Source organism: Falco punctatus (assembly GCF_963210335.1).
Source record: "Falco punctatus genome assembly, chromosome: 12".
NCBI lineage: Eukaryota > Metazoa > Chordata > Aves > Falconiformes > Falconidae > Falco > Falco punctatus.
Genome location: NC_137592.1, coordinates 22,706,392 through 22,731,714, shown reverse-complemented (window position 1 = coordinate 22,731,714; position 25,323 = coordinate 22,706,392). Strand labels below are relative to the sequence as shown.

Genomic DNA, 25,323 nt, shown 5'->3' with positions numbered 1-25,323 from the left:
GTACTCCACATCCTTATAAAAAGCCTGCTTAAATCCAGCCAAAAGGAATATATGCCACCCTCCAGGAGAATGATAAAATTATTTATTCTTACATTAGTTTACATATGCAGTGATGACATCTGGCTAGAAAAACACCTGTATTGTAGTAAGATATATTCAAACAACTATAAACTGTCAATAAATATGTTAGAAACATACTGTATGCTGACGTAGAAATATCCTAAGCTCTTTTGGTTACTTACCCAGTACAATATTATTGAAAAGGGTTTTGGTGTTTTTCATGCAACATCAAAATTCTTCCCGACAATTCATGCTATACAACATTTTTTTCTTTATCAGGAATGGGATAAAATTTTAAATCCTGTTTACAAGTAGTAAAAATTGCTGAAAATTTTAACATAAATCTCTCAATTGTGATAAAAAGAACCAATTTAAAGAAGATTGTCTTTAAAAAAATTAATTTTCACAACTAATTCTTTATAAAACAGGCAGTATTTCAAAAGGGATGTTTCCATCACCCAGGATGTATCATTTGTGCTTCAAAATTTTAAAAAGAATATTCATGGCGAAAACCTAAACCCAACTGGTAGGTAGAGACTGCAGTACGGATGGGCTAAAACTGAACATGCTTTCAAAATCTGGCCAGGAACACACTAAACACTTATCCACATCACTATGCCATCACCAACTCTTAACAATTAGAAATGGAGCTTTAATAATACTTAGCTCTTTTCATGCTCAAAATTCTTCACAAACATTTAAATAGCCCTAACGCTTCTGCAAGTATTATTATCCCCATTTTATACTTGGGATGGTGGAGGCAGAGAGGGCTGGGAATTTGCCAGGATACAGACCGCATCCTTTCTGTCTTTTCTCCCTTGATTGTTCAAGCTCTTTATCGCTTTCTGTATTTTATACTTAACATACTGGAGAGTCCCGTGAAACACGGTTGGTACGTTTCCGTCAGTTATTAGTGGTTACTATGCAAGTTGTGCCACTTTGAAGGTTACGCGACAAATATTAAAGTAATCATCAACATGAAGTCCACGTCTGAGGCTCAGGATTGACATCCTAGAATGCCACACCATTTTCAAACAAAGCTTGCTCTTTCTGTAGTGAAGCATTAGGGACGCAAGGCCTAATTCTCTCTGTTGTACAGCCAAAATGACTCTTAAAGTCAGCCACAGCCTTACAAGAGAATAAAAACCATTCCTCACCATCTGTCCCTGGGAACATGCAAAGCCCCTACAGAGGCCCAGTACGTCCTGATCATACAACAAAAAGGACATCTAAATCAAACCAAAGATTTCAGATTTGCTAACCTCCCACGAGGTACAGATAACTAAGGTCTCTTCCCCTCCACCCCTGAATTTGAAAATATTTGTGTCTGAATTACATCCCATAAACCGTGTGGCAAAGTAAGGGACTAGCAATGAGATTGCAGATCCAAAACACTGGATTTTGCCTTTGTCTTAGTATCAATCCCCAAATTGTATTATTTTAGTTGATATCAAAGGGCATTTTTGGTTTTGCCACATTTGCCCTCTCGAATTTTCTGCCTTATACCTTGCAGTCTGTGCCCCGTTTTGATTTTTATCCTGCCTAGTTTACTCTTACTCTCTAAACCCAGCTTGATTTCTTGCTGTCTCTTTACAAGCTCTGGGCTTGCTCTGCCAGTGAACCGCAGGAGCAATGGATAACGTTGTGGTGTTACGCTACCTGATCTGTGAGAGATGAGACACAAAATTCTGTCACTTGTAATAACAAAATGACTGAGTGTGCAAAAGTACATCCCTCTTACAGGCACCCAAAAGGCTTTAAAAAGGCACGTGTATTCTTTGTCACTTGATCCTCAGTGCCTGATCTTGGTGGTTTTAGTGCGTCTCCAATAAACTCCATAGAATGCACGCATTCCCTTGCAGTATGGAAGGAACTTGGAATAAAAATAAAGGTCTTCAGACATACTTCGGTCAGAAGTTGTTACTCGGCAGCTGTCTCACCCTTTAACAAACACTAGAGCTGCACTACCTCTGAGAACCGCGCTCCCTAATCCATTTCCCCCCCTTCTTTCCCAAACATCCAAATTTCTAGCAGAGGGAAACAGTGCACGTTACATGGGCTTTTTCCTAGGCAGATATCCAAAGCTCTTCTTGCCTTTTGTAGAGCTGGTAGGCCAGGAACCATCTCTTTTGCACAGATGTGAGAGCGAAAGTACAGGAGTTTTGCCCCTCTTCTTCCAGCAGCGCAGCCAAGGGCTGGCAGGCTGGCCGAGTGCCCCGCTTCTGGCCATGTCCTGAGAGGTGAGAAGGCTTCTTTTAACTTCAGATGGGGACTGTGGATGTTTACCACCAATGGACATCAGTCCCAAGGCACTAGGCAGGAACGGAAAGGACATAACAAAGCTATTGTCAGCTGGGGGTATTCTATACAGCTGAAATACCAGGCTAGAAAAGTAAGAGGCGTTGCCATCTTCCTCTGGGCTTTCTGGAAAAAAAACAATTAAACCAAACCAAACCAAGATGCAAGATCCCACATAAATGTTTTCCCTGCCTAACTGAAGCCATTCTCCCTGCTTTGAAAACCCAGGAGATAGAGGGATCAAGATACATTGGTTCAAATGTGCTAATTTGAAATGTTTCCATTTCAGGCAGGCGAAATGGACTTTCACGCTTAGGCATGGCTTCAGTTCTGTGTGAGGGACGGGAGCCCACAGGCCTGCTTGGGCTCCATGGGGCTTACTGGAGGAGTTTTGTCTCTGAATGCCAGTCTGGTGATGGGAGTCACGCATTCCTCCAGGCTGGGCTGAGCCAAGTCTGGATCAAATGCACGTTCACATCAACCTGGACTTACAGCTGCCTTAAAAACGCAGTCTCGAAAAAAGGTTAAAAAAGGAAAGGCTGATGCTTTGGCAATTCGTTATCTGTTATGCAGTCCAAAAGCCTCAAAACATAATCGGTAGCGTTGACTAGTGGCAATTCACTATTGCATGGCTGGTAGTCACCAAGAAAGCATTTCTTAACAGTTAAAGCAGTCACACTGATCGGGCACGCTTTTCACAATTCCTCCAGATCGGTTAAATCCACGACCACTTTCAAAAACAGAGTGTCATCTCTGATGTAGGTGTTCTTGGTGTTCTCCAGGACCGTGTGCGGCACGAAGCGTGGACATCCGGAGGCAATATTCATTTCTCCGTCTGGCCTTTTGAAACTGCTGCTATTGGGGTCAGCTCTAAAGACTTCCACAATGTGATTTTTTTTCCCACTTTGGTCCAAAAGCATAAGTGTAACTTTTTGCTTGAAAGGCCACAGCAGCAGCGAGTCAAACTCCCCTCTCATCACGACGAAGTAGAGAGACACGTGCGTCCCCTTTCCTGAGCCGTCCCCATTCAGGTAGGCTCTCGCACACAACCTGTACCCACAGCGGCTGGTGTAAAAGGGCTGGCTGAATATGGAGAGGACACGGCCTTCCACTGCTTCTTTCTTCTTCATCTTGTAGTCCATGATTTTCCAGATTAATTTCCCATTGTAGCACGTGCCTTCCAAAAGCTTAAATCGTTCTTCATTTTTGTTGAGCTGTGCTTTGTGAATATTGATCTGGCGATCGTGTTTGCTGGACTGACCTTCCAAAACAACTGGGGGAGGTCAGGGCAGGGGGAGAGGAGAAAACAGAAAAAAAGGGAAGGGAGGGGGGGAGAAGGGGAGAGAAACATTTGGTAAAATAAAACTGTCAGGGTGCTGGATACGAAGAGCAACCAGACTCCAGCTGGCAAAAACTGAACTGCTCAAGCCTGAGTACAGACTGTGAACTAGTGTTACTACAGCTGTTAACTTTTTAAAATTGTAATCGCAGCTGGTAGTTGAATAAGGAAAACTGGTAACTACAAATCAGCTTTAGTGCCTGACTATGGATAGTACCACTGCCTCCATCACAATGCACCGGCCTGACCAAGGCCAGTTCTCTGGCCCCGCAGTGCCACAGGAATCCAGGAGAGATTGTGGAGCAGGGGAAGGATGCACCACCCATCACCATGGTTTGGTCTTAAAAAGCAAGAAGAAAGGCCTTTCTAGTGAAGAGCTGCAATTGACAGACTCTAGCACCAGAGCCTCTACTTGGCTACCAGTAAACCAGCAAAAACCCCACACCCATGCAGAAAAGAACCGAAAGTCCCAACATACCCAAGCGCTGATCATATGTCTCCATCAGAGCAATCTTCTGTTTCACATTTTCAATTGTGTCAAACAAAGGTCGCAAGTCAAATTTACTTTGCTGCTGGTTTGCCATCTGTATTAGCTGTTTCACTTGTGATTCTAGGCGCGCAGACTTATCCAGGTGACTGGCCAGAGTCTTCCCAGTTCATGCCATTGGAAGAGGATGGGAAGCGGAGACAGGAGACATCCATAAAATCAGCCATTTCATTTGAAATAAGATAAAGAAGCCTTTAGCACGTCAGCAATATCAACTACATGCTGCATTCAAAGCACTCTGCTGCCTTTGGAACGTATTCCAATGCTCCTTCATGATTAATTCAGCACATTTACTGACTGAGAAGTCATCCCTCATTCAGACCCATTCACGCTGCATCACTTAATTCAACTGATTACTCGTGTACACCTGCATATTTGCCATGGGGATCTGGCTAGGAGGATTGTACAGTGCTTTTTGCCCAGATGAGATATCCAAACTCCTTTATTGGTTAAAATGAAAAGACAATGCTGTATTGTGAAAAAACGAGAAGGGCTTGTGAAGTGTCTGGGAGATTTGTTATTGTCCTGCTATTAATGACAACTATTACGGGATGAACATAGTTCAGGATCAAGAAAGCAATTGGCAAAGAAAGTAAAAATCAATGTCTCACCTGGGTGCTTACCATCAAGTTGCTATTTTTACCAAAAAGTTGTGTAAACTGTCTGAATTCTTTCTCACAATTTTTAATGGCCTCTGCTAGCTGCTGGATTTTAATCTCTTTACATTCCAGGCTCTTATACAGGTCAGATATCTACAGATGGAAAAAAACAGAGTAAAACCGGTAAGGCACACCAAAATATATGATGACCAAATTAAAACATATGTGACTATTTAAGAGAAAGTGTAAAAATTTACAACTATCTTAGCTAGATATAGCACTACTCAATTCACAATTCATGGATAAGTGCTGGCAAGAACTGAACATAAGGTAATCGTACTCTTTAACAGATCTGTGTGGCAACAGGTGCAAAGAGACTCGTATCTCTCATCCCCATCATGATGATCCGCTGCTCTACAGTGGGACAGTACATACATGCACACACATCCATGTGTGTTGCTGGGTGCATGTATATACATCTATTATTTTCTTCTTCCTCTACTGAGGTCTAACGAGTAAAAGAGATGAGTCAGTGAGGGATACTAACTCCAAAACTGAGTTGTAGCACAAATTCCCCTCATCAGGATTGGGCATACACCCAGTGTCACCTGCTGGGAGCCACAGAAATGATTGTGAGTGGAAGGGTGCTTGCAACTGGCTTTGCACTACCCCACGCTGCCTCTACAGAGGGTGTGACTTGGGCATCTAGAGGCTCCTTTTTGGAGCAATCTGACCAGCCACTGAAACTTTAAAATGCTTTATCTCCCAACCTCATATCCACTGTAAGCAAAGACCGAAAGCAAACGGGGTGAGCGATGGCAACAAGCCTGCCACCGTGCTTGCTGGAGAATATATGTGCCCGAGCACAGAGAGGTTTCCATCCACTTGACTGACTTCACTAGAAGAGTTTATTCTGACTTCTGAGGTGTGCAAAGCTGATAAACACAGTCTTTTGAAATGTAGATGAGCTAAACCAGGCAACAAACGTAGAATCTCGTATCATCTTCCGACCAGCCAAGAACTGCTGAAGAGTGCTTATTAAATGTAACTTACCTGTTCTTCCAGCCGGGAGTTCTTGTCTAAAATCTGCAGCATGTGTTCCCTCAGGGCTCCGTTTTCATGTTCGGCAAGTTTCCCTCTTTTAACCTTTAGTGAGGCAGAGGGGGAAGGGAAAGAATAAAATAGTAAGATTTTTGAAGCTGTTAGTAAAAAAACGTATTGATGCAAGCATTTAAAATATCTCCTCTGTGCTTTAGAAGCGAGGGAATGGCTCCCCTGATTCTGCAATACAGCATCTTAGCCAATAGTAGAAATGGTTGTGAAAGAACAAAAACTAGTTATTTCGATTAATTGGTCTGATTGGTTTGGGAGACAAATTCCAGTCCCAGTACAGACAACGATCTATATAACAGTACCTTTACAAGGCAGCCATACTGCTTATAGGGGCAGTCCACCTCCGCCTCAGGACACACAGCATGGTGCTTTTCAATCTGTGTGTATCAACAAAGAAAGGTGTAACGAAATAAATATTAAGTAATTTGCTGCACTGATAAAATCTGAATGCCTGCATAAAGGGTGAACAGAGGTCGACGTTATGACACCACTGATCTCGTAAACAGGAAAATGAGTATTCAGAGTCCATAAGCAAGCCAGATATTTTTCCATACTGCAAAAATGCCAATGGTTTGCAGCGACTGAATACTTCATTTGTAAGATGGGGCATAAATCCCTTGTAGGACCAAAGAAAATACTTCGAGCAATGAGGTTTTATTGGCACAGGCCAATGTGGTCTGCGACATAACTTTCAGTTTTCATAAACGTGTGTGATCTGCTGAAACACAGTATATGAACAAAATAATAGTACCTCTTTTTTCAGAACTATTTGTGAACAGTTTTGGAGACAAGGCACAGGATAATCAGGACAGTCATTTTTCTCGTGATTCTGGGGAAAAACAAACAAAACAAGGCAGTGGTTTGTATTTTTGTAAAGTAGCATATGTAGAGGAAGCTATGCAAAAAGTAATGCCAAACATACATGTGCAAGCCCCTTATCACATTGTTGTTCATAGGACAGCAACAGCAATTGGTGTTATATAAAGCACATTTATTATACTTTCTCCTTCAGCTACTCAGCCAGATTTTGTTTCAGGACTTGTTAAGCCCCATTGCAGCGCTGGAAACGTTTCACTCAGCAACATGAAGAGGAAACATGTGCTATGGATTCCCAGGGAATGCTTTATAATCTTACCTTTATGTTAATTAACACCACATATTTATTACAGTACTGACACATTTCTTCTCGAAATTTACAGTGCTGGCTCAAATGCTCTTTCAAGTCTTTCCGAAGAATTTGATCACAACATCCATCATTAGTGCACTGCACACTTTCAAACAAACACTGCTGAAGATGCTCCTGCAACACGCAACAGTAAATTAAACCCCAAAGTATTTCATCGCATCTTCAGTTGCCCAACAGACCCACAGAAACATTTGGCAGTTTGGTAACAAACAAAGCTCCAAATATTTTTTCCTCCGTAAGTGTTCCCCTTTTCCAACCTTAAAACTAAAGCAAATGTGACAATTTAGAGAGTCCTTTATACGACTTCCACTTTTCATTCCATTGATACACTGAAAAGAGGCCCAAATGGCCAGTATGTCTTGGCAAGTTTTCTTGAATCAACCATCACATGGTGCCTAAGCATACAGAAGGAATGTATAGATGCTGTGGCTATACTAAAGCTACATAAAGCAAATGGTTCTTATTTAAAAAATAACCTAAGGCAAAGTGGGAACAAGTCATAATATTTTGAGCTTAAGATTTGTTACTTACAGTGCATAGCTAAGTCATAGTCCTTGTCCTTAAATTACATTGCTACAATAACTCTGAAGTCTGAAAATCACCACCAGAATTTAGCTTATCATAAATACACAGAGTTCGCATGAAAATCAAAGGCTTCAAAACTTGATCAAGCAAACTAACCTGATATCGTCCCAGAATTATTTTTGAATTGCAGTCAGGAATGTTTTTGCAGAACACATGCAAATTGAGAACTTCTCTCTTACAGCAGTTATCTTTGAACACCTGTAAAGGAAGCAAACCAGCCTTCATACGCAGTCACATAGGATGCTATAAAGAATACAGAAAAAGCAAAACATCACAACAAATCTTTCAAGCACACAGGTGTAGACTCCGTAATTCAGAGCATGGTTCTTGATAATTCATATTGAAAATTTACACTAAAAATATAGATTAAAACACACATGAATTTTCTAATAAGCATAGGGGGGTTTCCCCATATAGTTATTCCACAGATGCTGATCCATCCCACAGCCAGCAGGATCAGAAGCTATAAAACCACTGCCAGAGCCTGCCTGTATCTAGAAGAAAGCAGCAGGAGCTAACAGACCCCAAAGGCCAAACCAGCTCTGAGCACGCTCCTCTCATCTTCAAGCAGTGCAGCGTGCCTTTGGGATGGAGACGATGCAGAGATAGCCCTTCTATAGACTCTGAGAAAGAGCACCGTTCCCAGTTGTGTATGCAGAAGCTAATTAAGCCCCTAGAGCAAACTTTCAGTCTTATTTAGAGATCTTCCTGTAAGGAGAATTATAAAGCTGCTTGCTGTTGCACTACTGCCAGCAAAATTTGCACAAAGACAGTGAACGAAAAACAAAAATCGTGTGGACAGTCTGATTACAATTTCCTATCATGAGTACGAGAGAGAGGAAGGAGACATTTGATTTCCCTGGAAAATTCATTCTGGCAGGACTAAGTATGTAGCATACTTTCAAGCCTTAGCATATAAATAAGGACAAATCAATCCATTAAATTATTTTTTAAAAAAATAATAATCAGTAGCTTGCAAAATAAGAAGCATCTTTTCCTCTAAAAAATTACCCAAAAGTAAATGAAGTCTACAGGGTTAATGAGATATAATGGAAATAAGTAAGGCAGCAAATTATAACCGAGTGAAAACAAAGACAACCAGATAAATAAGTTGACCCAGCAACATGGAGCATGAAAAAGGCAGGTCAATAAACTCTCCACTAAAAAAAAAGACATTTGATGACAAGGGAAAATTTAAAGCTTTGTGAAACTCTCTGACACTTTACTGGAAATGCAAAAGGCTAACATGAGTTATAAATTAAAGCTTTAGCTATACACCCATACTTCCTTTCTGAGAGAGCATCACTGAACACACTGCTTCTGTTAGCATCATTTCAGAGACGAAAACTGCCCTGCCCCTGAGGACTAACAGACTAAGAGCCACCTTGTTCTCAGCTGTCTTGCCTTTTCCATGCAGATGTTGACTGCTGAAGTAAAATTACAGCCACTTACCTCATGCATTTTTATTGTTTCTTTGTCAACAGGACAGGTGGGTACTGCACTCAACTCTCTAGATCAAAAGAAAAAGTCATGTTAATCCACAGACAATTTCATTTATTTTACAAAATTTCCCTATGCTAGAATCTGACTGCAGCAGGAGGCAGTACTAGATACCATAAAAACCAAAAAAGTGCTTCAAAAACACTTTCATCTGGCAACTACACAGCCAAAATGCCCACAGCTCTAAGAGGGCATTCAGCTGCAACAGTGAATATGTAACAGAAAGAGTTTGTCCTACAACCGTTAATTAAGATGGCTTTTAATTAAGAGGACTTGGTCACTCTCTGGCCACCTGCTGCTCTTAAATGTCTATCTGCAAAAATCCCATCACATACACTAAACCCAGCATTTGCCTAGCACAAGCAGCGTGCTCCTTCTTACACCAGTAAAAGAAGATCTAATGGCTCCTGTCTTAAAAGGCTTCCAGAAGTCCTACAATAAGGGACAGGAAAACAGTTATTAAGGCCGTGCAAAAAGGGAGGCATGCCAGAGGGAGAAAGCAGCAAACGTGAAGCATCTGAAACTCATAAAATGTGAATGGTGACTTCCATCCACATAAACAGGTCCCTCCGCAGTCTTCCCGGGCCAAATCCTGCCCTCGGGCACACCAAATGGTACGTAATGTACTCCCAGACGGGTCTGCGGGGTAAGCTCATTCGTAACTGCGGATGGATGCCTTGTGATCTGACTGTAGTATTGGGTAAGACTAACATCAGTTTTATAACTCCATGGAAATCAAAGACATTATACGGAAGCAAATGAAAATAGCTTAATTAGCCACCCGTGTCAATACTGTGGGGCATTAACGCAACGAATTCATGTCAGCAGCACAGTGCTGGACAGACAGACCGAAACAGCGTCTCACGCAGTAGTGCTTAAGATTGCATCAGTTTCTGTCTGCTGGCTTCGCTGCAGTTACCAAAGTATTCTTCTCCAGCACCAGGTAAGGTCTTTAAAGACACCTTTAAAACACGGAGCGTGCAGTTATTGAGTTCAACAGAGTCTTCCCGTTGACCCCTCCAGCATTTTATCACATCGGTACTATTATTATTACGGCACTCACTGCTGATTTGTAGAAGGCGTTGACTTCTTTTTAGGAAGGGGAGTACGGGGATGCAGGAGAAGTTTGCACTGACCTCAAAGACAGAATGCACTGCTGGCAAAACCGGTGCCCGCATCCCGTCTGGTGGGGATTGCGAAGGACGAGGTGGCAGTAGGCGCATTTGTACCGCTCTTCCAAGGTTTCGACAAACTTGTAGTTGGTGTCAGGCTCAAAGTCCAGAGAGATGGCGCTGGCGGAGTTCTGGCGTGTGAAGAAGCTCGAGAGAGCAGCGGGTTCGTCACAGGCCATGGGAGCTGCACTGGGAACCAGGCAGAGGGAGAATCCCTTCGAATCTCCACCGGCAGCCACGCCACCTCGGCTACTGCTTGCAGCGGGCTGCCGCTCATGGGAGAGCTGTCATCTGCAGCGGGGTGCAACAGGTTTCGGAGGGAAACACGGCGTCAACTACGGAAGAACAACAAAATGCTCAGAGAACCACGAAATTATGGTTACAACACAAGCATCAAAGCACACTCCTTCGGAAAAATGTTTCACAATCTGAAAATTATCCTGCAGAAGAGATTTTTATGTTGGTTTTTATTATTATTATTTCTTGCAGCAACTTTTAGTCTCAAAAAAATTACAAGAGTCACAGATACAGGTGGGGAAAGCAGAGGCCAAGTCTTGGCCCTGATGTCCACCAGGAAAACCTACACTTAACACAGAGCCCACCCACATGACTTCATGAGTTCATTGCACCGGTTCAGGCAGGAGACAGCTTTGTGGTTCACAGCAAGGAGCATACAAAAAAAAAAAAAGGCAGCAAGGGGATTTTACCTTCAGTTTAGGCGTAACAGGTGCTAAAGTCTCTTAACTTGACATCTTTCTTTTTCCCATTGATCACTCATCTACAGCAGTAAACTCTAATTCTGCTTTCTCCAAAGTTTTACTTAATTATGTGCAAGTTCTTGACGATACTAATCCTGTCTGAAAGAAGCAGTGGAAAAAAAAGAAAGAAAAGCAAGATTGCAATCAGAAGCATGACATGAGGTTTTTCCTCTTAACCCACAAAAGCTCATATACAGCACAGGAATGCAATTCATTTCCTAATAGGAAAAACCAGCAACATTTGTTTCCATCCCTAAGTCACAAACCCTGAGATTTGCCATGAGTCCCTCAATCTTGCAGTAGTTTTTTTGCGAGTAGCTCAAGAGCTGGAGCCACTCTGGTTTTCATTTCTCACGGCTTTGTGCTCAGAAGACATTTTTTCCTTACAGGGTGTGTACAAATGCGCCTGAGCTCTCAGACCGTTCCATGGGGGAAGTTCTCAATTTTACAGCTGTGCCGTGGGATGCTGTTTCTCCTCTGTGTGCGTCACCTGCCCTGTCAGTCACTCTTACTGGCATCAGCACCTCTCCAAGAGCTCTGACTCAGCTCCTGTAAGATCACCGAGGGTATCTGCTGCTTTCGTAGGGCAGCAGGGCCAACACATCACCATTAACAACCTTACGGCTGGCAGGAAACTGTGTGCCGAGTACCGACACGCTGCCCCATCCCCCTGCTGTGATGGATTCCTAGCCCACGAGAGCAGCGATTGGTACCGTGCTATGCACAGCCCAAGCACGGCTGCAGCCCACCTCAGGCTTCAGAAAGCAACATCCATTTTCCTTTCTACTGTAATATCCCATACTGGGCAAGGAAATGCTGTGGACAGATAAAGTACCTGATTCAAAAACAAGCCAAAGCACTTGAATCAGTGAAGATCTATTTCACAGCAAACATTTACGTGCTCCTGTAACTCAGCACCCTTGTTTGTGGTTGCACACAGCATTCACCCGCCCAGCTTGTGAGAGCCTCCCTGCCCTCCACCAGCCTGAATGTCAGACTCACTGCAGCAAAACTGATCATCTAACATTAGGAACCCAGACAAATACAAGCCCTAATCATATTCCAGGCACAAAAACTTATTATTGTGACTGGAATTTGCAAATTACCCTATTCAGTCCCTCCAAATGAACAGCCTTCTGCCTCAAACCTGAGATGACAGTCCATGTCGTCCCTTTCATTTTTAAATAGCTGACCTTTTCTCCTCTGAAAATGGGGTTCCTCGTTCTCTAACACTTAATAAGGAGCAATTTATTTTCCCCATGTCAACCAGAGACGCCAAAACGCAGCCTGAGGGATTACCAGCCTTGTGCTTGGGCTGCCTTGGTAGCAGATGCCAGCGGCAGAGCATGCCTGCTGCTTCAAAGGCAGATGGGCAGCTGTCACCATTAACTTCCACAGCACAGACTACCTACAGGACAAATGTCCTATAAGCTCATTCGGGGTCAGTGAGAACCGACTTCCTTCCTCTCTCCCATTTACAGGGCATCCAATTCCCCGAGTCCTATTACGCTCCAGGACTTTATCATCTGATGGTGTGCTTTAGCAAATTGATGCCTCACTATGTAAAAGCACAGGAAAAAAAAATAAATTAAAATCCATGTTTTACCCATTTTGTCTTTAAGGTCTACCATAACTCCAGAAGTACTTTTAGCTGGGGTGAAGAATGTTACAGGTGTTTTAGGCAACAAAGTTATGGGATACATCAAGAAGAAACACAGCCACCAGCCCAAAATCCCATCCAGAAACTCCTTCAGAGCTTTTGCTGCTCTAAGGAGCAGCCACATGCATTCCCATCTCTTTCTGCAAGGAGCACTCTGCTGTGGTACAAGGCCTTCCAACTCTCTTGCTGAAACGAGAGCCTTTATCTCCTTAAACACCTTCATGATGCACCCAACCCAGACGCCGTTCCTAAAAATAGAGACTCTGCATCTCCACGGAAGTGCCTCCTCCACCTCAGCCTTGCTCAGGGCCGTGCTGCACAGCTGAGGGCACCTCAGGTCACAGGCAAGAGTGCTTTCGGGTGAAAGGAAACCTGCCTGCTCAGAGGGCAGAAGAGAAACCGCTGCATGCCCCAGAGACCGGGGACGTTTGCCACCACTGCCAGCCTTGCAGGAGGTTTGCTGCAGAGTTTGCAGCTGTTTGCTGGAGGAAACAAGCTGCCCCAGGAGAGGGCCTGTGGATGGTGATGCTTCACCCAAGCTGGAGAGGTGCCCACGTGAATCAGCTGGGAAAACCAGCTCAGAGGAGCTGAGAAATGACAGCCCTGTGCCAGACCTACTACCAGCCAGCGCTCGGTGGGATGTGATCCAAACTATCGCAGACAGTGCGCAGTTCCCATCCCAGCACCCACCGGTGACTCAGGGCGGATTGCAGAAGCTCTTCTTCCACTTCTGGCTTCCAGTGCCTGCGCCTGTGCTCTCTGAACTGAAACCAAAGGGAAACCATCAGTGGAAAAAGTGCTTTATTGTGACAGCAAGAGTACGCCAATGGCTAACTGCATCAGCTTCCTGCCTACACTAGTGCATGGCCCATGTAGGAGGTGAGGTGTGCTTTCACTTCTGCCTGTGCACAGCTAAACAGCAATGGAAAGGCATCCTTTCTTTGCATACACTGCAATTTTTAAGCATGCATGTGAACTGTAATGCTGTTTTAAAATATTAGAGCGCGGCGGGCTCACGCTGCATAAAAATGCTGTTGTGGCAGATGCACAACACACACGGCAAAGGGATTTTCATTGCAAATCCACTGCAACAGCACATACACAAAAAAAACCCCAACACAAAAAAAAAAAATCCCAAACCAATCTATGGACACTGAAAATCTATACATAAAAAAAAAAAAAAGGATTTCCATATACTGAAATAAATAGAATTAATTCTGACTGCATATAGAAAAGTAGTATGAATCACTAGCAGCTAAGCCCAAGTCCTATAAACAGCTACCAAAGAGTGGGAGCTCAATGGCAGCACAGTACAAAGAGGTCCCAGCTGCACCTTCCTACCATTTCAGCATCCCAGCCCTGCCTGCACCAACAGCAGCACATGCAAAATGCTTCTGGAACAACTCTTTATGTAACGGGCTTTAACCTCACTGGAAATGATCTGAGAGGGAGAATTTACACAATGAAAATAAACTTCCTTAAGTATGTGCTATCCTGTTTTCACTACCACCACACCAAACTGAGCCCAATCATTTTCCATTAAAATGCTCCAGACTTAGTATATCTTACTGTTCAGAAAACAAGGAAGACATGAACAGAACAGGATAATAAAGAGAAAAATCAGCACGGGCATGGCCTACTATAATATAAAATTGCATTAACATTTTTCAAGCCGTGTTCAAGCAGTTCCCCTCCAGCAGCGCTGCTGCCTATCTACACCAGCAGCAGCCAGAACCGAGAGAAGTGGTACGCAAGGCTGATATCACATTGAACTACTGTGGACAGATTAACTTTTTTTAGCCACAAAAACATACTTACTGCACACAGAGAAAACCATCCCTATAATGTGGTCACTCTTTTTAAAGAGAACAGAGAAAGGTCTGTAGATCACCCCATGAGCTACGAACGCACCGCTACAGCAGGCTGCAGCAACAAAACCTCTGGGACAGCAGACCCGAGGCACTGAACACCACCATGTCTTTTAGACTGAGAAGGGCGAACATGTGAGTTGTTATCACAGATTTGGCCATCACGCATGGATAAGGACGTGATCGCCGGTCCTGCTGCTCAGCAAGTAAGGGCTGAGAGCACAGCTCTGCCAGGTTCACTGCACGAGGGGGAGGGTAATGCTGAGCTGCCCTCCAGGACTGGGGTACTGCTCAGTAAAAAGCACGGTGATCGCTTCCTTACTTATCACGCTTCCATGAAATACATTCAACAGGGCACAGAAAAACCAGTTATATACCTACGTTCCCATACACCTAGCTCTAGATCAGCTCTACTGCTTTGCCCTAAGGCACTTGGTAGGGACAAGTCTGAGAAGATGCCCTGTCCCTCCCTCTGAAAATTATCTGCCTTTTATGGTACACCAGAAATGGAAACCTGTCTTAGTCACAGTGGGGAAAGTTTTGTCAAATTTAGGGGTCTAAGATCAATTCACTTCATTGGGAGCTGACAGGCAGAAATATGATGGAGGAGACAATACCTTGCATTACAATTGTGCTCTCCAAGCTGCCTTATAAACTAGGTAGATTAGCTGCCTCCAGTACTTTTGAATTAAAATAGCAAAGCTATATGATTTACTATTAATATAAGGTCCTCCACAAAACCACTGCATTTTGGGGATAAGAAATACATGCCCCGACTCCTAACATATGGAGTGGAGCAGGTAACAGTCTGCTAAAGAATGACTAAAAACATCTATACATTTTTAAGTACATATTTAAGATATAGCTGATTATATGAAGCCATGTGAAAAAAGCAGATGATGACACCTGACATCACTGAGGGGTCATCCTTGTCCCTTCCAGCCCAGGAAGAGTTACATTTTTGACTGCTGACAACAAAACACACTTGCAGAATACCCATGGGGGAGAAGGACCCAGCTGCATCGTCTGTGGCCCCCCAGCCCAGAGGCTGCAGAGGGAAATGATTCCCTATGGCACCAACACAGACCCACCACTGATATTCAGGGCTCGCTCCTACCTCACCTGGCAGCGAGTTAGTCTCAGTTGTTCTGCTTTTGTCCTCATTCCTTAAAAACCAGGAGAGAATAATTCTAACAGCAGTAATTTCTGACTGAATATGTGCCTGATGCTCCACAGGGAATGTTGCTGCAGAGGGCAGCAGAACAAATTTGGTTTATTTTGTATACAGACCATATTGCCCCATTCAAATTCCAGTACTACCTTACTCTCAAAGCACAGTAAAACCTTACTAAGCAAGCATCGGTTTGTAATCTCCACAGGCAAATTTTCACTGGGCAAAGTAAGACAGTAGGGTTTCCTTTGCACAGAGCTACAGCCAAAGCATTACAATAAATCCCCGTAAGACCAGATTTCACTGGGGTTTTTATGTCATAGATTACAACACAGATAACATTTTAAAAAATTGTAAAAAAAATACACTCTTAAAACTAATCAAGTGTGTCTGGTGCTGAAGTAGCTTTGATTTCGCAGTGAGCTTGCCTATTTGCTACATGCACTCTTTTCCCAGGATATCCTACTACTTAATTAATTCTGTATTATCAAGGAATCTCTCTACATCTAATCAACGCAATATTGTTACAGTAAGCTGGAAAGCTGTTGCCTTAAAATAATCTTATTCACAGCTACAAAATAACTTTGTTCCCATCACTCCTGTAGCAATACCTGGATGTTTTACCACCTTCCTGAATACCGAAAGAAATTTTGGTAAGAAAGCACTGCAACTCACCCCCATGACACCCTGGCACCTCTTTGCTGGTTTAGGGGGATGAACTTGGTTCCTGAGATGTTCTGAGGTCTGCAGCCTTCCCCCAGCAAAGCCCCACACCACTGGTGCCCCTGTGTGCCATGGCTCACCCCTGAAGAGCCCTTCAGAGATGAGAAATAATTCTAGCAGGAGTCTAATGTTAGAATCCTGCCGGCACTAACAGCACACATTTTGGTAAAGCCGTACCTGAGAACTGTAGCTGGTCCTCAATGGGGAGAAAATGAGAGACAGAGAGCGCGCGCTAGTGTAAGCTTTGTGGTTAAAACAACAGTACAAGCGCTTTAAAACAGCAAGGGAGTGGAAATCCCCCAGCGTAGCTTTGAAAAGATCACGTCTAAAAATGATTTAAAAGCGTTAGGATAAAAGGCAAGCCATTGAAAAGCACTTCCCCTTACTGTGTTGATGCAGGGACTGCAGATTTTACCACCTGGAGCAAGACAAGGTTACCAAGGACTATCCTCGCAGTTTTTGTCCCAGATACAGAAGAGTTTTCACCTTTCACAGAAGTGGTGAGTGATGTGACCGAAGAAAAAATACATGGGAAGCAGGAAACACATAAGCAGATAAGGAAACCCAGGTTCAACCCTGTGGTGTTGGGTGGACCCCAGCGTTGCAGGCAGGGAAGGGGCAGCTCACAGCGGGAACAGCCCCGGCTCGGTCGCAGAGCCACCGCACCCACTCACGCTACAGGCTGCACGGGGTCATTTTGTATTTAAACCAGAACTCTCCAAGATAAATCCATTTTAAGAAAATATATGTTTATATTTGGGTTTGTCATAATTTAAGTGGCTGTAAACCCTAATGATTTTGTAGCCTGAACTTAATTGTGCACACAGGCTTCCTGGCAGTCTGCATCTCCACTGACTCGGTGTTAGCCTCCTTCCCCAGACCAAAAACATGCTGCCTTGGCGGCACTGCCACGGGCTCCATCTCTAATCCTACTCTTTCCTTATTCTTCTCCTCTCCCTCCCCTGGTGTTCTAGTCCTCCCCCTCCCACCCTAAAATAAGGTATCTTATTTTCTAAAAAGAGTGATAATTTTTAAGTCTCCTGTTATTTCAAATAGTAGTTTTCCAAAGAAAGCTTCTCTTCTATCTTGTAGTAAATGCAACACACACCCTCTTCATCCTTTTCCCTTTAACTGAACTTGCACCCAGAGCATTTCTAACCTATTTCAATTTTCATCTCCCCTCCCAGGAGGCATCTCAACCTACTGTGTGTTTTCCTGAACCTTCTCTGAAGCTCTGGAACAAAGAAGTCATTGCTGAAGTCAGTGGCAAAGGGAAAGGCATCAATCCAAAGGCATGCTGCTTCTTTACGGGATCAATTAAATTGATCTAAGTTGTATTTCTAGATGCAGCCTAAGCTCACTTCTACCATCAAGCCTTTTAAACCAGAGGATCTTCTTTTGTCCTTGCCATGACCTCATGTCCTCAGGGTGCATCCTCGTCAAACTGTTAACGGTACACAACCTCTGCACAGGTGGGCACCAGAACAGCACGACAGGCCGTACGTGGGCTCCCTTTGAATGTGGCAGCTCTGGAGGAAGGATGGATCCGGCTGGTTTCATTGGGAGGAGGCAGCACTGCAGAAAGCGTAGCACCCTGCAAGCACAGCTCCAGGAAGCACCATCTGCTTCTGGGAAGCTTTGGGGAAACCCCCAAATGGAGAAGTTGAGTAGGAGCAGGATCTGAATTTTAAACAATTTCACTCTGCAGATGAGTAGAGAGCAATAGGCTGGTGTTATTGTTTGTGGGCAGCCCTCGATCTCCTCCAGTGCCAACTGCAGTGCTGAAACCCTGACCAAGTTTCAAGCAGGCTCAAGGGGAAGAAAGTGAGCAAAAAGATAGCGACAGCATTTAGGAAACAGAATGAAGGAAAAGAAAGAGACACACAAGAACAACATAAAGAAACAAAAGCTACTGAAAAGAGGTAACAACAAGGGACCGAGAGCAAGACCACTAACGGGTTTTAATTTTTTCTCTTTTAGGTTATTGGAGCCAAAGTGAAGTCCTCACATTTTCTAACAAATAATGGGCCGTTACACATTTGGCAGAACTAGGCCTTTGGGGCTTTTAAGTTTATGTCTCCTTCCATTCCCCAAGGGGACACACTATCTGGGACTTCAGCTGCTTTGACCATTCAGTCAGTTTGGCCACAAATACCTGAGTTTTGGGTTTAAATTTCCATGCCTCTGACCCATTGACTTAGCCCTAAGGAAGAATGTAATCAGCACGTATACAGAGACCTATGAATCAACTCAGTGGTTATTCATCCAAATTACTAGGATGAACTCAAACTTTGCTAAGGCTGGCTATCCCCTTCTTCTGCCGTGCTTCCACCTCCTAGGTGTGAATGGCTGCCCCCACTGCAGCCTCAGGAATTAATGACCTCAGTGGATTTGGCTCTAATGTAGGCACACGTTTGACAGCATATGGACACACATTTTTCTTGTCACAGTCCTCACTGAAAAGGTAACTTGCTCACGTCAAAACCCAAACGCTATTGGGGAACTCGCTGTTGGGAAAGCAGTGACAGCAAAGATTGTCACCATTATCTTTTCCTAAAAAAACAGGGGAAAAGTTGTGTTCTTAAGAAGTCCTTCCCAAGAGATCAAACAGGACAGGCTGGAGACTTACAGAGGCAAGAACCGAGAGCGGTGCTTTCATGCGACCCCTTCTCTAAATGCCACCTGCAGCTGAGAGCTGTGCTGCCGCCCAGCCGTGCGCGCTGCCGCAAGCCCCGGCAATGCCAGGGGCCCGGGAGAGCGCCAGCAGCAAGGCGCAGGCACCAGCCATGGCGGGCGAGAGGCAAACCCACCCTTCTGGCATCAGGCGAGGTGCCGTGTAAGAAGGATGCTAAACATGCTGTGGGCAGCCTCCAACCCTGCTCTGGTTGCTGGCACCAGTTTTAGCTTTACTGCTGCCAGCAGTGAACAACGTCGCTATTTTTAGTGACCTCACGGTGCATCGCAAGCACCACCAACATCCACGTTCAGAATTCCTCAGTAAAATATGGCCACAACGCAAGGTTTAATGTCTGTGACAGTGAGACAGACAAATGGATAAGTTCTTTTTATTTTTCCTTTATAGAGAGTGCCCAGTAGCCTTCCATAATATCTTTAATTGAATATATGATCTGGCAGCTGTTTGTACCTGCTGTCTCTAAGGCAATAATTAAACCCTTTCTTTTTTGTTTGTTTCATAGTGCGTAAGGGCCACATTCCAGTTTCAAGTGCAGGGATGTAGCAGATGAGACTGAAAACTGTGACTTAGCACAGGTCTGATCACCGCACGTCTCACAGAGACTACTTTGGGAAAAAACGCTTTGCAGATTGTTCCTCTCCTCGAGGTCTGGCTAGTCACTAGGTGGCTTTGCGTGACAACAACAATAAAAAGTAACTTTTACATTTCAATATTCTGTAAAATAAGCACACAGCAATATACTTACCCTTAGAGAACCCCTGTATGCAAATGGCAGTATATCACATGCAAAACCTTTCTTTATCTGTCAACCCAACAGAGACAAACATGCTTAACTACAGAGCACTCCGGGCAGTCCCATACCAAAACCACTGTGGTTTAGGGTGCAGACAGTTTCTCACACACTTGTTTATTTGTTGCAAGACTGAGCTGGAGAGACTATGGAAATTTTTGCAGCATTTTTATTAGCAATATGCATGACTCAAGTTTCCTCACCTTCCCAAGCCCAGCCACACACTGGGGTAAAGAGGTTAGCTTCTGCCTGGGCTGAGGGAAGAGGATGGAACAACTGCACATTGCAGCCCACACTGGTACTGATAAGGAGCTGACAACTAACAGAGTGAATATTAATTCTTCACAGTCATTTGCCAAGAAACTTGGACAAAAAGGGGCCGGAAAGCAAAAGAAGAGGTTTTGAAACCCTCACCTCAACTCAGGGCCCAGACGCAGGGATAGCGTATGGTATCCCAGCTGGCTGGCCGGGGTGTGCAGCAGCACCCTCGGGTTGGCACGCTGCTCACCACCACTGGGAACGGCATGTCTGAGAGATAAAAGAAACTACCTGTATCACCACCAACTGCCTCAAGGACATCAGGAGCCCAAGAAAAGTTACAACTCCTAAAGACTGCCTAGAGGGCCAGAGAGAGGAACACCTCTCCATAATTAGCTATTTATTGATGATAAATAATGTCTATTTATGTAAAATCAAAGGGTCAAGGAATTGAAGAAGGTAGGGGGCTGTAGGTTAGCTTAAAGATGGGACACAAGTAAAGCCCAGGAGATGACGCATCCTACAAGTCTGCAGCTGCTCACTGAAGGGGTTTGGCAAAGCGGCCCAAACAATGTGTGGCACAGAACCAAGAGCTCCTGACCTGGCCTGTAGCCTCGATGGCTGTGTAAAAACTATGCTCCTCTCTTTGGGAGACTGATTAGCGAGCCTGTGGGGTGAAATAAAGAGCTGTCTGGTTTCTGCTTTTTGCGCCTATTTGAAAATCCTTTTGTCCAAGTCACCACCAGCAGCTTTCTAGCTTTGAAGTCTTGTCACCTCCTGGATATCACTCCTCATTCTCTCTAAACTCCACGATTACTCCTGTGCCCTCCACGGTTTCTGTGAGCACCACACGCTTTTCTTTTTTCCTTCTTTTTTCCTTCGTGATGTTATTCTGAACCTCACCTTTCAGCAGCTTACACAGCTCCAGCCAGAGCCTCCTGGCCAGCGCTCACAGGGTTTCCTGTTGCTGCAGAGCATCTTCCTGCACAGGCTGAACTCTGCCTCTCCTTCAGCGCCCGGCTGCAGGTGAGTGCCCGCTCAGAGGCAGCCCACCGCCCCAGCCTCCCCCAACCTTCTGCCAGCCCCTCAGCGTCCAGCCCCGGCACTGACAGCCCACGTTCCACTGAGGCCCATAACCTTCATCTCTCTCTGGCTTGAAGCATTAGATCTTCACAACGTATCACCGACTTCTCCTGCTTCATATCTCCATAAGAGACAGTATTTTGTGTCCGCTTACACAAATAAAACTCTTGTCCATCCTCCTCCTCTGGTTTTCCAAACACTCATTTCTCTTGAAATGCAATCTTTTACTTATTTATCCACCTGGGGTGCTGCCACAGGGATAATTTTTCTAAGCCACAGCTACAACCACATCATCTCTCCGTCCATCCCTCCACCTCCCCACTGCATCAAAACCTCTTAAATTCAAAGCCTGTTCTAGTCTCCCTCCACTTGTCCCTGCATCCCCTCAAGCAATTTAAAAGGGCAGGTTTCATCTCTGGCCAGATGATGATACCAGGCACCCACTGCCTCCTTGTTAAGTATTTGAGCAAGTGTGTAGTGGGAGGGCAGATTTTTTTGAGGAATAGGAGCGGGCTATTCTACTTCAAATTTCTTCTGTAAAATCTCCTTTGCTGAGCAGCTGGGAACAACTGGCTCCTGACCATCACACTGGTCCGGAGGGTCACACCATCTCCTGTTGCTCTTGCACACCGGCACGTCCCTCCCTCCTGACTCGAGCTATAAACCCCCTTCAGCCAAGGGCTGCGGTTTTGCCCTCTGCTCTCACAGCTCCCGGCACATGGGGGTCCTCACCCACGGCCAACACTTCTCCACATGATGGAAACAGACAAGGTAACCAAGGCTGACAGCAAAGGAAGTTACTCTGGGTGGGTTTAGGTCGAGTGCAACACACGACCACTGCAGCTCGCACCAGGATCAAAAGCAACAAGGCAATGCAGCCCTGACGGACCGAGATGCAGCACTAGGCAGGGCCGTGTCCCCCCAGCGCCTCAGTTCAACGCCCAGCGTTACACCTGCGTGCGCTGCATGGAATCAGCTGGGGTGGTTTAAAAATACGACCATGTTGCTGCTGCCAGCCTGGAGGCACGCCTGACCTAAATCCACCCAGCTATTTTTAGCACAACGCTGCACTCCTTTCAGCCATCCCCTATTTATCAAACGGAAGTTCTGAGGAAAGTTGTTCTTGGCTGGCACCGGGAAGGCGCAGCCAAGCCCAGCACCAGGCAAAGCCATTCAAGAAGTGCAGCAAGAGCAGCCCTCCGTTTCCCCTCCTCAGGCCAAGAGCGTTGGAAGTATTTGCTCGAAGCCTGCTGCCTCCTGTGCTCCCAGAGTGCTGTCACTCAGGGGAACCAGGGCCTGAGCTGGGTCCCCCTGCACGCCCGCCGAAGGGAGACCCCTTCCCCCACCCCCAGCACCGTTCGGCGACACCAGCGGGGGCACTTGTCACGGCTCCCTGCAACGTGGGTCGCTCGGCGCCGCTGCCCAGGCGCTCACCCGAGCGGCCCCCGCTCCTTTGTCTCCTGCCCCGCCGCGCCGAGCCCCGCGGCGCGCACCGGGCCTGCGGCTCCCGCGGCTCCCGCGGCTCCCGCTGCCAGCCCGCACCGCACCGCAGCGCACCGCAGCGCGCCCGGCGGGGGCTGGCCCGGCCCCGCACGCCGGAGGGAACTTGCAACGCCGTGGGCGGGCGGGGGCTCCTCCGCAGCCGCCGCGCTCAGCTGGGGGGGCACCGCGCTCAGGCTGCCCGCGCCGCCCTGCCCGGCCCGGCCCTGCCCTGCCCGCGGGAACGCGCCCCAGCCCCGCCCCGGCCCCGCGCGCAGGCTGTCACCCGCCGCGTGCAGGTTGTCACCCGCCGCGCGCAAGCTGTCACCCGCCGCGCGGGCCTCCCGCCCGCCGCCCCGCCAGCCGCCCCCGCGGGGCCCGGCCCCGGCCCCGCTCCCCCGCCCGGGCCCGGCCCCGGCGTGACCCCGGCCCCGCGGCGCGGCCCGCCCGCCCCCGCCGCACCTGTGCCGGCGCTGGGCGCCCTCCCGACGGGGCCGTGGCGGGGGGGCGCGGGCGGTGGGGCCGCCCTGGCTGCGCGGGGCGCGGTCGGTGCGCGGCGCAGAAGCGCTAGTGCCGCCGCCCCCGGCTGCTGCCGCCGCCCCCGCGGGCGGGAGCCGCTTTCGGTTTCATGGCAACCCCCGGGCGGGGGACCCCGGCGGCGCGGCCCCGCCCCATACCGGCAGCAGCACCGCGTCGCCCCAGCGCTGCCGGGCGAGGGAGGAAGCGGCTGTCGGGCTGTGGGACGGCTCCGGCAGCCCCTTGGCCGCCGCCTGCGCGGAGCGACCGCGGGCTCTGCGCCCCCGGCAGCCCAGACCCCCCCGCTGCGGGGCCGGTCTGCGAGACGGGCTGTGCCCACCTCTGCCCCGGGCCGCCCGCCCTGCCGACGGCAGCACCGTTACTCTTCTCGTTATTTACACCCATGGTGCAGAAACAGCCCAGCAAACCCCATGCTAAATACGCAAACACAGGCACCGGCTGTTACCACACACCAGTATTATTGCCAGTTACTCAAGAAATAACCAAAAGGGTTTTTAGGACCACAAGATGAGGCAGCCACGCTCCTCCAGCCAACGGTGCGAGGGCAATTGCTTTCCCGCTCGCTCCCCATCACCTACTGCCACCCTTTGCCTTTCATGTTAAACCACTTCTACGAAAAGCAGACTCTAAGGAAAACACCGTACCGGCACGCACAGAAGCACCAAGGCTGACAAAAAAAGAAACAATCGGAAAAAGCAGCAGTTGGGCTGTGTTATCTGGATTGCCTTAAGATGAGCTCTGAAAACAATAGTAGTAAAATGGTTTCAGAAAGATTCTTCTGCTGCTAAAATCACTCAGCTTTGACGCTGCCAAGGGTGTCAGTCTGCACGACACCCATTCCGGGAGGCCAGCAAGGGTGCAGAGGCCACTTATCACAGTAGGGACCTTTCAAAACACTCCCTTTTGCAAAAATCGAGTATTTAATTTTCTTTCTTACCTTTTAGGAATAAACTGATTAGTCTGGGTACTACTTGCCTGGGAAGTTCACAGGAACATTGGTCAGAACAACAGGCATTGTGTTTGTCAGTATAGCTTTATAAAATGTAAACAGGTAGTTTGGAGATGGGATCAGGTTCCCAAGACGGACATTTGCTGCATCCACAATCCTCCTACTGCACAATTTAATAATTCCCCAGAAGAGAGCTTTGTGGGGACAAAGATCTGTCAGAAAGATCACCAAACATCAAGGTGCAGGCACTGCTTTTAAAATCACAGCTCAGGTTCAGCAAGTGTAACAGGAGGCCCGGTTTGCATTACCACAGCATCATACCCCTGAAGCCCACCACAATCCCTGATCCGTGGCGATTCCTTTTGGGCCAGTCCAAGGGAACACTTCCAAGTCAGTAACAGCAATGAGGATTTATTTTGCTGCTATAGTTTTCCAGTGTAGTTCTATGCACTGAAGTAAGAGCTTTAAGATTAAAGAATAACTGACATGACTGTGAAGTAGCAGCCTTCACTAGTGGTACCACTTGAGAAAAAAATTTCCTTCGCTTTCACTTCTGCTTCAGTTTCAAGGATCCGTTATAAAACATGGGCCAGTTGCTTATTAAATAGCCCAGATAGTCACATGTATATTCTGCCTCTCCTCCTCACCTGGCTACAGACTTTTGATGTCTAGTTCATCAGCAACAGACTGTAAGCGGTGTTCAAGAGTTTGCTTGCTTTTCACATCTCACCTACAACTTCCTGCAATCTTAAAGCAGATGTCTTATCGCAATGGTGCCTGCTTTTAACTTGCTCAGAGAAAGGCAAACTCTGAGGTTTAGCCATTTCAACCTCAGGAAAAGCTGGAGGTTCACCACATTTATTAAAACTACCAAGTCGTACTCAGCACAACTCACAGTGCGCCATTTTGCACTGTGGCCGTGACAGCTGCTAACTCCTCTGCAGCTTCCTTTG

At 46.4% G+C, this 25,323-nt stretch overlaps 1 protein-coding gene across 14 annotated transcripts; it reads right to left on the bottom strand.

Moving 5' to 3' along the window:
* Positions 1 to 60: 60 nt before the first annotated feature.
* TRAF5 (TNF receptor associated factor 5) lies at positions 61 to 23,592 on the bottom strand. 14 transcript variants are annotated; one of them, XM_080407951.1, is made up of 14 exons: positions 16,757 to 16,935; positions 16,532 to 16,671; positions 13,508 to 13,581; positions 11,107 to 11,256; positions 10,364 to 10,734; positions 9,180 to 9,237; positions 7,824 to 7,925; positions 7,092 to 7,256; positions 6,708 to 6,785; positions 6,259 to 6,333; positions 5,897 to 5,989; positions 4,856 to 4,996; positions 4,176 to 4,344; positions 61 to 3,631 (listed from the first exon to the last, which is right to left on the bottom strand). In XM_080407951.1, the coding sequence occupies exons 5-14, from the start codon at positions 10,576 to 10,578 to the stop codon at positions 3,054 to 3,056; spliced, it is 1,674 nt and encodes a 557-aa protein (XP_080264077.1). In that variant the 5' UTR covers positions 10,579 to 10,734; positions 11,107 to 11,256; positions 13,508 to 13,581; positions 16,532 to 16,671; positions 16,757 to 16,935; the 3' UTR covers positions 61 to 3,053. The 14 variants fall into 14 exon arrangements, with proteins under 14 accessions (XP_080264077.1, XP_080264079.1, XP_080264080.1 ...); XM_080407953.1 differs by lacking the exons at positions 16,532 to 16,671; positions 16,757 to 16,935 and adding an exon at positions 23,347 to 23,592; XM_080407954.1 differs by lacking the exons at positions 16,532 to 16,671; positions 16,757 to 16,935 and adding an exon at positions 16,966 to 17,768.
* Positions 23,593 to 25,323: the final 1,731 nt, after the last annotated feature.